This window comes from Egretta garzetta, unplaced genomic scaffold (assembly GCF_000687185.1).
Source record: "Egretta garzetta isolate BGI_Z169 unplaced genomic scaffold, ASM68718v1 scaffold136, whole genome shotgun sequence".
In the NCBI taxonomy this organism is placed as follows: domain Eukaryota; kingdom Metazoa; phylum Chordata; class Aves; order Pelecaniformes; family Ardeidae; genus Egretta; species Egretta garzetta.
Window position 1 is genome coordinate 3,167,930 of NW_009260066.1, and position 13,172 is coordinate 3,181,101.

The 13,172-nt window shown below is 38.0% G+C and overlaps 1 protein-coding gene across 1 annotated transcript in view; it reads right to left on the reverse strand.

Moving 5' to 3' along the window:
* The window catches only part of EDIL3 (EGF like repeats and discoidin domains 3), a 191,993-nt gene that overhangs the window by 6,685 nt on the left and 172,136 nt on the right, over positions 1–13,172 (reverse strand). The window contains exon 10 of the mRNA XM_009641121.2: positions 2,844–2,999. Within this exon, the coding sequence (XP_009639416.1) occupies positions 2,844–2,999 (156 nt within the window). The remainder of the gene's footprint in view (positions 1–2,843; positions 3,000–13,172) is intronic.

The window sequence follows — 13,172 nt, forward strand, 5'->3', positions numbered from 1 at the left end:
GAATGTTCTGTGCTAAAGATTGCAACACTACAAGAAGCTTGAGAAACCACATTTGAGAAGAGATGGTCCAAGCAGAATGACCTGAGATTGAGAAAATGTACCCTTTCAGGAAAGACTGAAAGAATGAAGATTATTTTTTCCCCAAGAAGGAATTGAGAAGAAATAAGATAACATGTTTCAGCCAAAGCAAACTGTCTGATAAAATCAGTTTTTTCTGTCCTCTGATGACAGGGCAGATGTATGGAAGGGAAGGGGATAAGCAACCTTTCCATGTTTAAGGATATTTAAACACTGGAATAGACTGCTTATACAGTAGAATTTTTATCACTGACTCTTTCTACAAAACATATTAAATAATAATCTGATGGAGAATGGTGTAGGATATGAGCACTGTATGAGATGAAGGACAGGTGAATGAATTAAGCCCTAGTTCTAACAATGAACTCTTTGGACCTACTCCTAGGATGGCAGAAAGGGACGTGGGGATTGTTGAATCCTATTTTCTGCTGAGAAGACCTCAGAGGGGATGGGAGGAGAGGAGCATAGCCTCTTCATAGGTCAGAAAGTATATGTTTAGTTGCTGTCTTGAGATCCTTTCCAGTCCTACCTCCTATAAAGTTTTGCCAAGCTCACTGGCTGACAGCTAGTGTTTCTGGAATGTCAGACTCTGCCATCAGACCTTTGACTTCTTCAGACTTGTCATATGGAAAAAATTTAAAATAGTACAGATATTTTCGATTAATGTCTGTGTATCAAAGACTGAAGTCTAGACTCTTATCAGGTGATCTTGTTTATTTTATACAAATTTAAATTCAGAAGTTATAACTTCTAATTTCCCACTAAGTGTATTTGATCTCACTCTGCTTTTAATTGCTCTTGATTTGTTAAAGAACCATAATAAGATGCATCTATTTTATTCTTAGGGATGTTAATTAATATGGGATGTAAGATATTTTAATAAGACAATGATTAAGAGTTTTTCATTGTTCCTAATGGACTATGCATATAACAATTAACAATCCAGCTGATGATGAAAGCAAAAAGAATTTAATTGCCTTGGCAAACGTTATAAACAAGTGTGGACTGGAACACTGCTGTTAAGTGACAGTGCATTTTCTTTTAGCTTTGCTTGTGACTGTTACCATGTTTCTGACCAGAGACTTGAATGCATGTTCTTTCCCTTTTTCAGCAAAATGAATGCAACAGTTCACTAATAGCAGTTTGGCTTGGAGAAGATATTTCTTTCACAGTAGATCTTTTACTTCTGTTTTTAAATGCCAGGGATTTAAAATGGGATGTGTACAAAGTACTGAAGTGACTATCTGTCATTTATATTGAATGCATTTATGGTATGTCTGTGAAAGGTGAGTTGTTTGTTTCCAGTTTTTACCTGACAACCAATTATACTAGACACATCCATAATCATTGGTGTCAGGACCGTCTCAGTTGGATGGCTAAAACAACTGGATTTGTTTTCCCAATCTAAAATCCTACAGAGTTTGATGGGGAAAAATCTCAGTGCAGGATAAAGCCAGTGACGTGCAATTTGGCTTTTAAGAGTCGGACTTTACAGTCCCATCTTTGGATAATAAATTTACGAACATAACATGACTATGCTGACACACATGTACAGTTGTGTACATATTTAATCGAGTAATTTAGGACACTTTCTGCTAATAAATGGCTGTACATTTGATCAATCATTTAAAATCAGAGAAATTTAAGAGATGCAGTTGTCTAACCCCTCATCAATAGATCTACCTGTACACACACAACACATATATCAATAGGTACCAAAAGCTTTCTCATTACTTCAAAAAAAATAAAAATTAATTGCCATATATAAAGGTGATTAATTTTTCACTGAAGACTTTTTGTTTATTCTAAGAAAAATAAGTACAAGTGGGAATATTTATCACCCTGAATACTGATGTTAAATACGCCAGATTTGAGCCATGCATTATCAAATGTATCAGCCATCTGGTATTTTTATTAATGTAACTTTTGTTTCAATCAGACATAATCCCACTAAGATATTTAATAAATAATTCACATTTTGTCAGCTTGCTCAATGTTTCCCTTAAGCAATGTTTCAATGTTTAAGCTGTAATCTCTTTCTTAACAGACGATATTATGCATTCATGTATTTGCAGCATAAAAGCGTTATACAATTTAAAGGAAAGGTATAATGAATAATATCCTAAAATAACATGAGAAAAGTTAAATGCTTCCAGGTAAATCAATCAGAAAACCTATACTTTCTCCATGCCTCTCATTAAACATTTGCAAAGGAAGTTGTGAAACTTTTTATGTTTTGTATTCATTTAATAGTGTAATAAAAAATAATATTTTCATTGGGTATTTGAAACCCTAGTGATTAATTTCCAGGAAAAAAAAAAATCAATCCTAAATGGCTAGGTAATGAGGTACACTAAAGATGTGCTTTACGGAAAATTACAGAAAATAGTGCATACTTATCATAACACGCACCGAGACACTGTTTTTGAATATACAAATAAACTGCTATTTATACACCTTCTCTTCTAGAGTTAAAGGAAGAAATAATTCCAATAAATGGAGAACTGTAAAGTTTTATGTCCCATATTTAATAGTGTTAAATCAGGTGCATTGCACTGATAGGTATGATATTACTGCACTGTGAATGTCATTTTGTTATATGACTCTTTTTTTATTCACCTTGACTTTTATCTGTGGGATCCTATCCATATGGAACCCTATAAAGCAGGCAGCATGCAATAATCTACAGGCTTCCAGCACTGGAGTTACTACAGATGTAGTCCTCCATAAATGCAACTGAAACATCAATTTTCTCTTTGCTTTACCTTATCCTTCTTTTGTTTTTCATCTTGGTATATGAGCCAGTGCTCCCCATCATTACTGTAAGCAAGCTTGTAGGACCCCACAAATTGGACGTGACCAAAATCTTTAGCTCCTTGGGTAATTATACCAGTGATTTTTGTAGGGACAAGCAGGTCAACCTAAACAAAACAAAACAGAAATAGAACACAGGAGAACGTAATTAGAACAGTTTCTGTTTGCAGTCTGACTTTACACCACACCAAATTGAAATGGTCCAGCAGGTCACACATAGTTCTCAGACAGTTCTTGGATGCAGGCAGGAAATCCCAGGGTTGTTAAGCCCCTTAGTGCACCTTGAGAGAAGACCCAGTCCAAGACGTGGCTTTGCACTGCTTTGCAACTGTGCCCACCTCCTGCTGACACCACGGACAGTAACTTTCCTTCTCCAAGCTCCAAGTCAATTTACTTTTGTCTTGTGCTTGTTCCTGATTGTTTATACCACCTAATGGCACAACTGGGCTAATCTCTCACCATTTTCCATTGTGCTAGATGCCATACATGGTCCCAACAAAACAGCAGTCTCCACTGCAAACAATTTGTAGCCAAAAAGTGTTCCCATGTTCTCCTAATAATCAGAATACAACATGCCAGAGGTTGATTCCCCAACTGCCTTTCCAGTTCTTTTACAGCAACAGAGTCTGTACTTACTAAGTCTTTTAAAACATGTGCTATCACACTTCTGCTGAACTTTTCTTCTCTTTAAGCCTTTATTTCTTTTTCTACCTCTAAAGCTCTGACTTTTTCATTGCTTGATTTTTTTGAGCTCTTTATTTTATAATCTTAGCACAAGACTTTTAAAAATGCAAGGCAGGAATCTTAAAGCCTAATAAAATCTGAGCTTTCAAGTGGCTTTCACGTGGGTCAGCAAATCTGTGATCAGTTCTTTTGAACCAGAACCCTACACTGAATAGAACAGATTTAGGCCAGATGCCTTGGATTAAAATGATCAAGGAACAGAATACAATAACAGAAGTAAATTGACCTAATAATGTATTTTTCGGGGAAGAATGGAGGAGTTGAATTCCCTATCAAAATTGACATTTTCTTGAAATGTGAAGGTAACACTGAAGCTTCATTCTGTGTCCTCCAGCAATGTGGCAAGCCAGTTAAAAAAAGAAAAAAAGGTAGATTTATTTCAAACAATAAACGGCTGTGAAGCAGTTGGCATTTTTAATATTGTCTGTTAAATCAGGTAAGAGAGACTAATAGTAAAAATATTACAGGAAAATGAGAGGAGTGCTGAACTCGATGAGAAAACGAGTGATATGTTTTTACAGCAAAAAATTAAAAAGAGAAGGTGAAGAAATAAAGAACCTCTGGCTGATCGAATGCTGAAGATCCAGCCTTGAGATTTTGGCAACCTGAGGCACCCCGAGCAAACTAGATTTTTACTGGAATGTGGGGCAAGACAGAAGAAGAGATGTGATGCAAAGTATAGGAAATTAATCATGAGATGGAAAAATAAAAAAGCATAAGAAGTCAGTTAGTCCAAGCTGATGCCATTGAAAGATGGACACTACAGTTTGGACTCTGTAAAGAACACACAGAAGAGTGCAAGATTACGTTCATAAGAAAAGAGGAAAAAATACTCTTTAGAGCAACGAGACAAGGAATCCTGGAGACCCCTGCCCAACATTTGAAGGCAATTTGAAGCAAATAATGAGTAGCAAATCCTTTTATGAAAAGGCATAACCTGAAAGCTTCAATACTGAGATACTACAACAGTAAGTGGAAAATGTTATTGTCTGCAGATGGTCCAAGTGTTTTGGTTCTACCAGAATGAACTGATTTATTGTCATCTGACAGCAGCAATGTTGCTCAGAGGAGCACCCCAGAATATGAGGGAAGTACCCTTGGGAGGTAAAACTCTTTGTTTTCCCTTTGGTCAATGGAGAGAGAGAGAGACAATCAATGATCACTCAGAGCAGGAATCTGCTTTGGATGCTCTCATGGACTGCTTGAAGGCATTTCTTTCTTCTGTAAGGAGTACAGGGGGACATGTTTCCATAGCCTAAGTGGGCCCCTGGGAAATGAACACTGCTAATTAATATAAGTCTCTCGTGAATTAATAAACACTAGTTCTCCAGACCTTGCTTCCAAATATTTGGGAGTCTAAATGAATAGTGTATTTTTCAAAAAGGCTGATCTGGTAAGGAATCATTAATTGGTCCACACTTCCAGACAGCATTTGAACTAAACATTTCAGAGTCAACTTTAGATTCTCTTCATAAATAATTTTCACATTAGCACTTTCCAAGTGTAACCTCTTTTTAGCAGAGAATGCTTCTTACACTAAAAGTTAATGCCTCTCATATTAACTTGAAAAAATGCCTCCATAAAAAAGTTGTTTATGTTTAAAATGTTGAAAGTAATCTAACAGGATTTCACAAATATTTAACATGGCCACGACACTCAGAGTATTTCTCACTGAAATTCAAAACAGGGAGAAAAAATTCTTATTAAGATTCAGGGGATTTCAAAGGTAAAATCACAGCAAATCTTTATTATCGCACAGATCCAGTGTTAATAAAAACATCCTAGTAACAATTATTTTGTGCCTATAGGACATATCCAGTAGCCTTGCACCCTTGTTCAGAAAAATGATGTGGGAAGCTGAAAGGTAATTTGGCATATGTTCAGTCTTTTTCTGAAAGACTTACATAGCGCTATGTAGAATATGTGTGTGTGTGTGTTTGTGTGTATTATATTTTAAAAAAAGGGAAAAAAAGAAATAATGAATAGGCAGACTCTGTTCTAGGTCTTGACAATACAGACAATACATACTGCTGGAGGTGGAGGAGAAGAATAAAAGAACATAGCACCAGCATCTCCTTCTCATACTTCAGTATCTTACTATTCATAAGCTGATTGAGAAGCCTTCGGGTAATAAAGATTGCTATTAAACTAGCATTAAAGAAATATAGCTTTTTACTCTGTTGCTTTATTACCTTCTGCGAAGGGTTAATACCCTTGCTTTTCATTCGTCCTACTGAAAGTACTTGAGAGTAGAAAGGTGAGAAGAACTCACCCCAGTTTCTAGGCAAAACATCTGCATTAAAATAGCTTAACAGCAAGTCATAACTTCCCATCAGGATGCAGAACACGTTTATTCAGTTAGTGCAGATTGCAAGTAACAAGCAATCAAATTGCCAGGGAGAGGAGTTGAATTAACAGGCAACCACCAGGTACGCTTATGCTGGTTTTGGCTGGGACAGAGTTAATTTTTTTTCATAGTAGCTGGTATGGGCTATATTTTGGATTTCTGCAGAAAACAGCGTTGATAACCCAGGGATGTGTTGGTTGCTGCTGAGCAGGGCTGACACAGAGCCAAGGCCGTTTCTGCTCCTCACCTCACCCCACCAGCGAGCGGCTGGGGGGGTACAAGGAGCTGGGAGGGGACACAGCTGGGACAGCTGACCCCAAATGACCAAAGGGCTATCCCACACCATATGGCATCATGCTCAGCAAATAGAGCTGGGGGAAGAAGAAGGAAGGGGAGGGCATTCAGAGCGATGGCGTTTGTCTTCCCAAGTCACCGTTATGCACGATGGAGCCCTGCTTTCCTGGGGATGGCTGAGCACCTGCCTGCCCATGGGAAGAAGGGAATGAATTCCTTGTTTTGCTTTGCTTGTGTGTGCAACTTTTGCTTTCCCTATTAAACTGTCTTTACCTCAACCCATGAGTTTTCTCACTTTTACCCTTCCGATTCTTTCCTCCACCCCACTGTGGGAGGAGTGAGCAAGCAGCTGCATGAGGCTTAGTTGCCAGCTGGGGTTAAACCACGACAACTCTTCAAAGCTGAATGTAATTAACAGGATCAGAATGTGACTTTGGCTTTTTCAATGTAGCGGAATTTAGAACGAGGAAGAGGCAATTAGTCTGCAACTGATAGGATCATTAGCTGGTTACAAGAAGAACCATGGTTTACAGTTTAATGTACGTTTCTACAAGCAGCTGATCAAAAAGCAGTTTAACATCTTGTGTCTGCAAGAACTCTCTTGGGCTATAGCTACTCCCTTTATATATATCTGTTTCCCACCTTGCTTCAGATGTTAAAGATGATTCGGTGTGATTTGGAGGAGAATTAATTTAAGAAAAGCACAAAGATAACTCCACCTGAATAGGAAATATTTTTAATGAACCACTGCACAGCTGTGCAGCATGAGCTGTGTGTCAGTGTGCACTTAAACGTGGGGTGACCAGTACTGGTACTGTAAGTATATCTTCTTGATCAGGAGAAAATAGTCACATGCATGCTCTGTCCCTGCTCTGAGCAGTCTGCAGCTAACAAATCTCAACTCTCAGCTTCTGACTATGCAGATGTGCCCAATCTTCATACAGCCATCTTTGCACCCAAACTCGTTTAGAACTGCAACTTATAGATGTGGCAATGCAGTGACCTTCTACCTGGCAACATTCACTTCTCCCAAGAGCAGGAACATAAAGTCTTCTAGACATTTGGGACAGCTGCCCACAAACCAGTTTGGATCTGCAAGCAGTGCAACTGCATTTGCACACACTGTGTTTGAGCACAGTGTTTCTGGACGCAAGATAGTCCTCATGGTGATGTGTTGCCTACCACAACCTACTAGCTTAGGTCTCTGTTACAGGAGGAAGCTCAGTACAAGTGGAGTATATGTGCCATGAAGTATCAGCCATAACTTTCTGAATACCTCCTCCCCACTCCCAACGCACCTTTTCCCTCTTCTACATACTTTGTGGAAACAAATTAAGTTCTAGGCATTTGCTGGGACTATTAAGGAGGCAGGACAACATATGAATGATAAGCCATGTGTGGACAGGACTCAGGAGTTGAAGTGGGTAGCTTTCATGAGATCACGTATGGAAGCTGAGTGACCACACAGCTCAAGTAGTCTCTCCTGGGACAGAAATATACACTGCAACTCTGGCTTAGAAGAAGACAAGCCTCAAGAACATACAAACTGCAGAAGTCTCCAGCACCTCAGACATTAACAGGGGAGACAGACCTAGATGGCCTGACATGGCAACCGGATCTGGGTGGCCTTGCTTGACCAGGGGGTATTGGACCAGACGGCCCCCAGAGGTCCCTTCCAGCCTCAACCATTCTGTGATTCTCTAATACCTACCAAAACACAGCCACGCTGCCCAAAGCATTGAAGACTGCGAAACCAATAAGCACAGGTTGGCTGCATTTATACTGACAAGCAGCACACTGGACTGGTGCAGATCTGTAAAGCAAAGCAGGTGATATGGAGAACAGGATGACTACACCATGTGTGCTGACAGGTTTTTACTTCCAGCTAGCCTGGACAAACTTTTGCAGCATGCCTTTTGGCTTAATTTCACCTGAAAGGAATCCATTTCATGCTCTGTGAGGATATTCCATCATGTGAACCAAAGCATGGGAAGTCTTTAAAAATAACACACTCCTTATCTACACAGTAATGTTAAAGGAGAAAAAAGAACCCTCAGAATCCAGAGGCACCGAGTCCTGTTTCACAATGAAGATAGCGGTAAGATGGCTCAATTGACCTTCAGCTGTGCATCTCTTCATCTCAGGACACACAATCTTGGCTTCAAAGATGCAAAGGAGAGAGATGAGGTGGAATATTTCAGGAGTGCTAAGGCTTAAGGTTAGTTCAATAATGCTTTTTAATAATTGTTTAAAATGTACATTTTAGTCCCCTCCTTATACAGATGTTTCTGTTCCCAGTATAGCTCATCCTATGCCCAGCTTTTTTTTTGTAATTTTGGAGAAGACATTTTTCTGACAGGTTTTATTTGCCTTTGTGGTTTTTGTAGACTGTTTATCACTTGTTGCCAGATAACGCTGATGAATTTCTGGGTAGTCCTGCTCTATTTGGCAAATACAAGAGTCCCTTGAATTAAAAGCACCAGGGGTCAAAAAGAAAGAAACCTGGATCCAATGCATGTGAGAATAAGAGGTCTCCAGCAGCTACTTCACCAAGGTGCTTATCTGCCTATCACATATGCTGGTCTTGCACGGAGCTTTCAGATGTTTTGGGATACTTAAGGTAATGCTAGAGACTCATGGTTGGGCACCTAACTCCCACCAAGACAGTCTAATGCATTTAAGCTGCCCTGAGCAGGTTATGTATTCTTCATTCCAGACCTTGTGACTCCCATGATTTCTCTAGGGTAAACTGGCACACTCATATAGTTGTTGTCTGCACCCAAGCCTAAGAAAAGGAGGGACAGGCTTGCAGTATCTACAGCATAGAGGCAGAACTGCAGTTCTCCTTATCTTACTGCATCAGATGTAGGCGCTTAGCATTCTCCTCCGTGCCCAAACACTGAAGATAAAAGGAAAATTGGTGACAGTACAGTACTCTTGCCACAGATATGCAACATCTATATGTTTCTAACAACATTTCAGCAGCATTTCTTGCTTGTAAACTACGAAGCTTAGCATTTCAGGCTATTTTCCACAGGCTCATATTAAAAAAAAAGAAACCAACCCAAACTATAATCCATCATGCCTAATTGCACATAAAAACTTTGAAGGAAAAAAACCAACCAAGCTACTATACACTCTTGGTAGAGAAATCTAATTTCCATCACAGCATCGTTAAGTAGCAGAGTGTTTTTACCATAGTCACTTAAATATACACTATTAGGGTAAATACTTATTAATAAAACCTGAAAAAATTACAGTAAGAAAATAAGTGATGAGACAAAAGGAAATGCTTTAGATGAAGACGTAATAATTTGATAGGTAGAAGCATTTCAGAGCATTTTGTTCAATATTTCTCTATAAAGGATTTTCATTCTTCCTAAATGAAATAAAATAAAATGTATTTACATTTAATTTGGTCTATATTAGCTAGCATATGTTTAAAATTAAACTTCTTCTCATGAACCCAGGTAGAACTCAGTGCCATTCTTTTTCTTCTTCAAAAACATGGTGTTTGTTTTGCTTGCTTTTTTTCGGTTTAAACTTAGACTTTCAACATTATTTTAACACTGTGCCACTATATATTTAACATCTGTTGTCCTGTAGGCTAAGATTAAAAGAAACAACACTTATTTCCTTATTTACTCTTATTTGCCTCTTAAAGAGCACATTCCCTCTGAATTGCTTTATGACTGCAGGAACTGCATATAAGAAACAAGTTAGAAAGACTACCATGTACTGTCAGCTGCCCTCAGCACGATTTAGAAGTGAGAAACTGTGGTATAAGGCCTGTTCCTTGAAATCTCCACGGACTGACAGAAGTACGTCTCAGGCCATTATTTGGAAGTTTTTGAAGTGAAATACACACACAAGCTCACGGGTCACTTCATTTCCATGAGCAACTTCTTAAGGAGCAGCTACTTCTTCATACTGTGTGAATCCTTCATTAATTATTCATGCACTTAGGTAATAATGGTTATATAGCTACTATGGGAAAGAGAAAAAAACACCTGAATGGGAAAGAGAAAAAAACACCGGAATTACTGTACAATTTTCCCAGCATTTTAGTAAAAATTTAGATAAATCAGATTTATATGATCAACTGCATAGCCTTTTTAAATGCAGCATCTATTTCTTACAGATAAACATTTTATAGCCACGCTTTACTAAACTATGACTAATCTCATTTTATTGCTATCTAAAAAAAAAACAAAAAAAAAGGCAGCAAATTTTAGCCTTAGGACCTGGATTTTCAAAAGTGCCAGGGGGAGTCGCTATCCATTTTCTATGGGAACTCAAGGCAGTTGCTGTTCTGTGGCCATTGTATCAGCACACTGGTAAATCCCACCTGCAGCACCCTAATACACACAAACTAATACTGTTTTCATACTGATCCTGCAAACTGGAATGTCGGTCACTCCCACAACTTATCAGGGAGTGTTCACGTCCTCACAGGAAATGGCAGTGCCCGGTATGTCCAGGTCAGAATGTAGTCTGAAGTAAAAGAAAAGTTAGTATTTCAAAATGATAACATCAGTGATAATTAAATCTATAACCTTTTCTCCTAACATTGAATATTTCACATCTGTATACAGGAGTATTTTTACCATAAATGTGATTAGAGGATTTTTGTAGAGATGACATAGTTGATTGCATTGGTCACCAACAGTCAAGAAACCGTTAATAAAACATCAATATCTTTCTATCTGCTATGGAATATTCAAAGATTATCAGTCCTTGATGATGCTAAGAGATTTAAAAATAGTCCATTAAGTTACCAGTGATTAAGCAAGCTTAGACACAGTGGAGTTAGAAGAAGCTTTTGAACTGCATTAGTATACTTCAGGAGCTGATAAAACCTGTAATACCATTCTGTGTTAGATCGATCAATTGGAGTTCTTGTGGGAAAGCCAAGGACAAAACAATAAGCCATTTAAAAAAAAAAAAAAAAAGAGGAAAAAAAATTAATATGATCGTGAGTAGTTCACGATACAACACACTGACAGCACATTAAGCTACCTTTCTGTCAAGGTCTTCAGCTGAACACTACCATAAGCAGTGACTGTGCAGTACAATTTGCTAATCTCGGCACCTAGTTGTGGCTAGAAATAGATATGGAAATGGGAAAAAGATTTCATTTACATTCAGTTCTTTACATAATGGTACATGTCTTTAAAAGCAAAAATTGCATAAAACTGGAAGATAAGAAGAAGTAGCTTTCAGGAGTGTAATTTCTGGAAGGTATAATTTAAAGCAGTTATTGCTGTACTAACAATAATGATGCTGATAATTTTGATCAAAAGCTTTTGTCTAGGACTAACGGTGAAAATAAAACACAGAAAAGAACAATTACCAAAATAAAAAATAAAAAAAATAAAAAAAATACATTGACCATTTCCATTTCTGCTTTTCTTTCCTCTAATCTACGAATAAGTGACAGAACGTCCTGAGATGCTAGACAGGCATCCTCCACTCTCTATAGACTGCAAGAAGAGCAAGAAAGGAGTTCTGTTACCTCTCCTTATTTTACTAAAATATACCTCAAATTGATGAGCGTATTTATCTGTAAGATTTCCCACCTGCCAGTGCTGTGGGCTCTGGCTGTGGGCTCGCCAGTGCGATTCCCTAGTTTTCTGTTAAAGACCATTGCAGGGAATCTCAGCTGCTGATGTGGGTAAAACAGCAGCAAAATACTGGCAAACAGACAGGAGAAAGCGTGGAATGTAAGCAAGGGAAATCTGGTCTATTTAACTTAAATTTCAGAATGACACTTGATAACTAGAAATGTGAAGAACAAGGAAGTAAACATTTTATACCTGCACTTTGAAACCATATCAGCTTTTGAACTGCAGTAAGGAGAAATCTAGGCATCTTGGATTTCATTTGTCTTAGGTTTTCAGTGCATTCTGGGTTTCAACCTGAAATCAAAGGCTGGTGATGCAATGCCTAGGAAAGCAAAATCCCTCCCTACAAATGAATTACTGCACCTTCTGCTTTGTTTTCAGTAGGGAAGATGATGTGACACCTTTTATTGGAGGACTGATAAATATCTTTGTAAAAATGTTGGGATCGTAAATGGACTCACCTACACATGAGCGGCTCATTTTATTTTTAAAATTAAAAGTAATGGCGGTAATATGGAAGTTCATTATTCACATGGTAGGTTTTTCTCAGGTGATTAATAATGTTGCAAATATTTTCTGCAGTACATAAACATGTCCCAGTAATCTATGAGTATCTGGGCTATAGATCAACAAGTAAACTGAAGATAAGCTTGCACACAAGATATTGCAAAGTGACTAATAATTAATATAACTACTGAACTGTTGAAATACTAACAAAAACCTGCCTGTAAGCAAAGTTAAATCTGTCTAGAAGATAAGTGGGGTTTAAGCTGGAAGTTCTCCCTTGTATTTAAAAGCTCTGAGTGCATGACTCTTATTGTCATAGGAAATGCAGCCACGACAGCATCATTCAGCCATTCTTTTTAAGAATTACTTTGCCCATCTGTCAGCCAGGATTATTATGCATAACCTGTTTCATCCAGCTATGCTGCTGTAGCTGTAAACTAAAAATGTCAAAATTGTGCTACCAGATATTGAAAACAACAGCAAGCTGCTTTTTTTTCTCTTCTTTTTTTTTTTTTTTTTTTGGTGCTCCCCCCTGAAATGAGAGGACAGGCTTTTGTTTCTAGTGATCCACTGTTAATGACCAGCAGAAATACACAAAACTGGTGCACTGCTATGTAGGAATTGGCCTTGGCTTTTTTGCTAGTGAAGTATTTTTGCAGGTTTACAGAAGAAATCAAGTTTCTTTTTCCTTTTAGACTAAATGCCTTGGCACTTCTAAGGCAATAAACTTGTAATGTACTGGCCTGAATACAATTAAAAGGTCT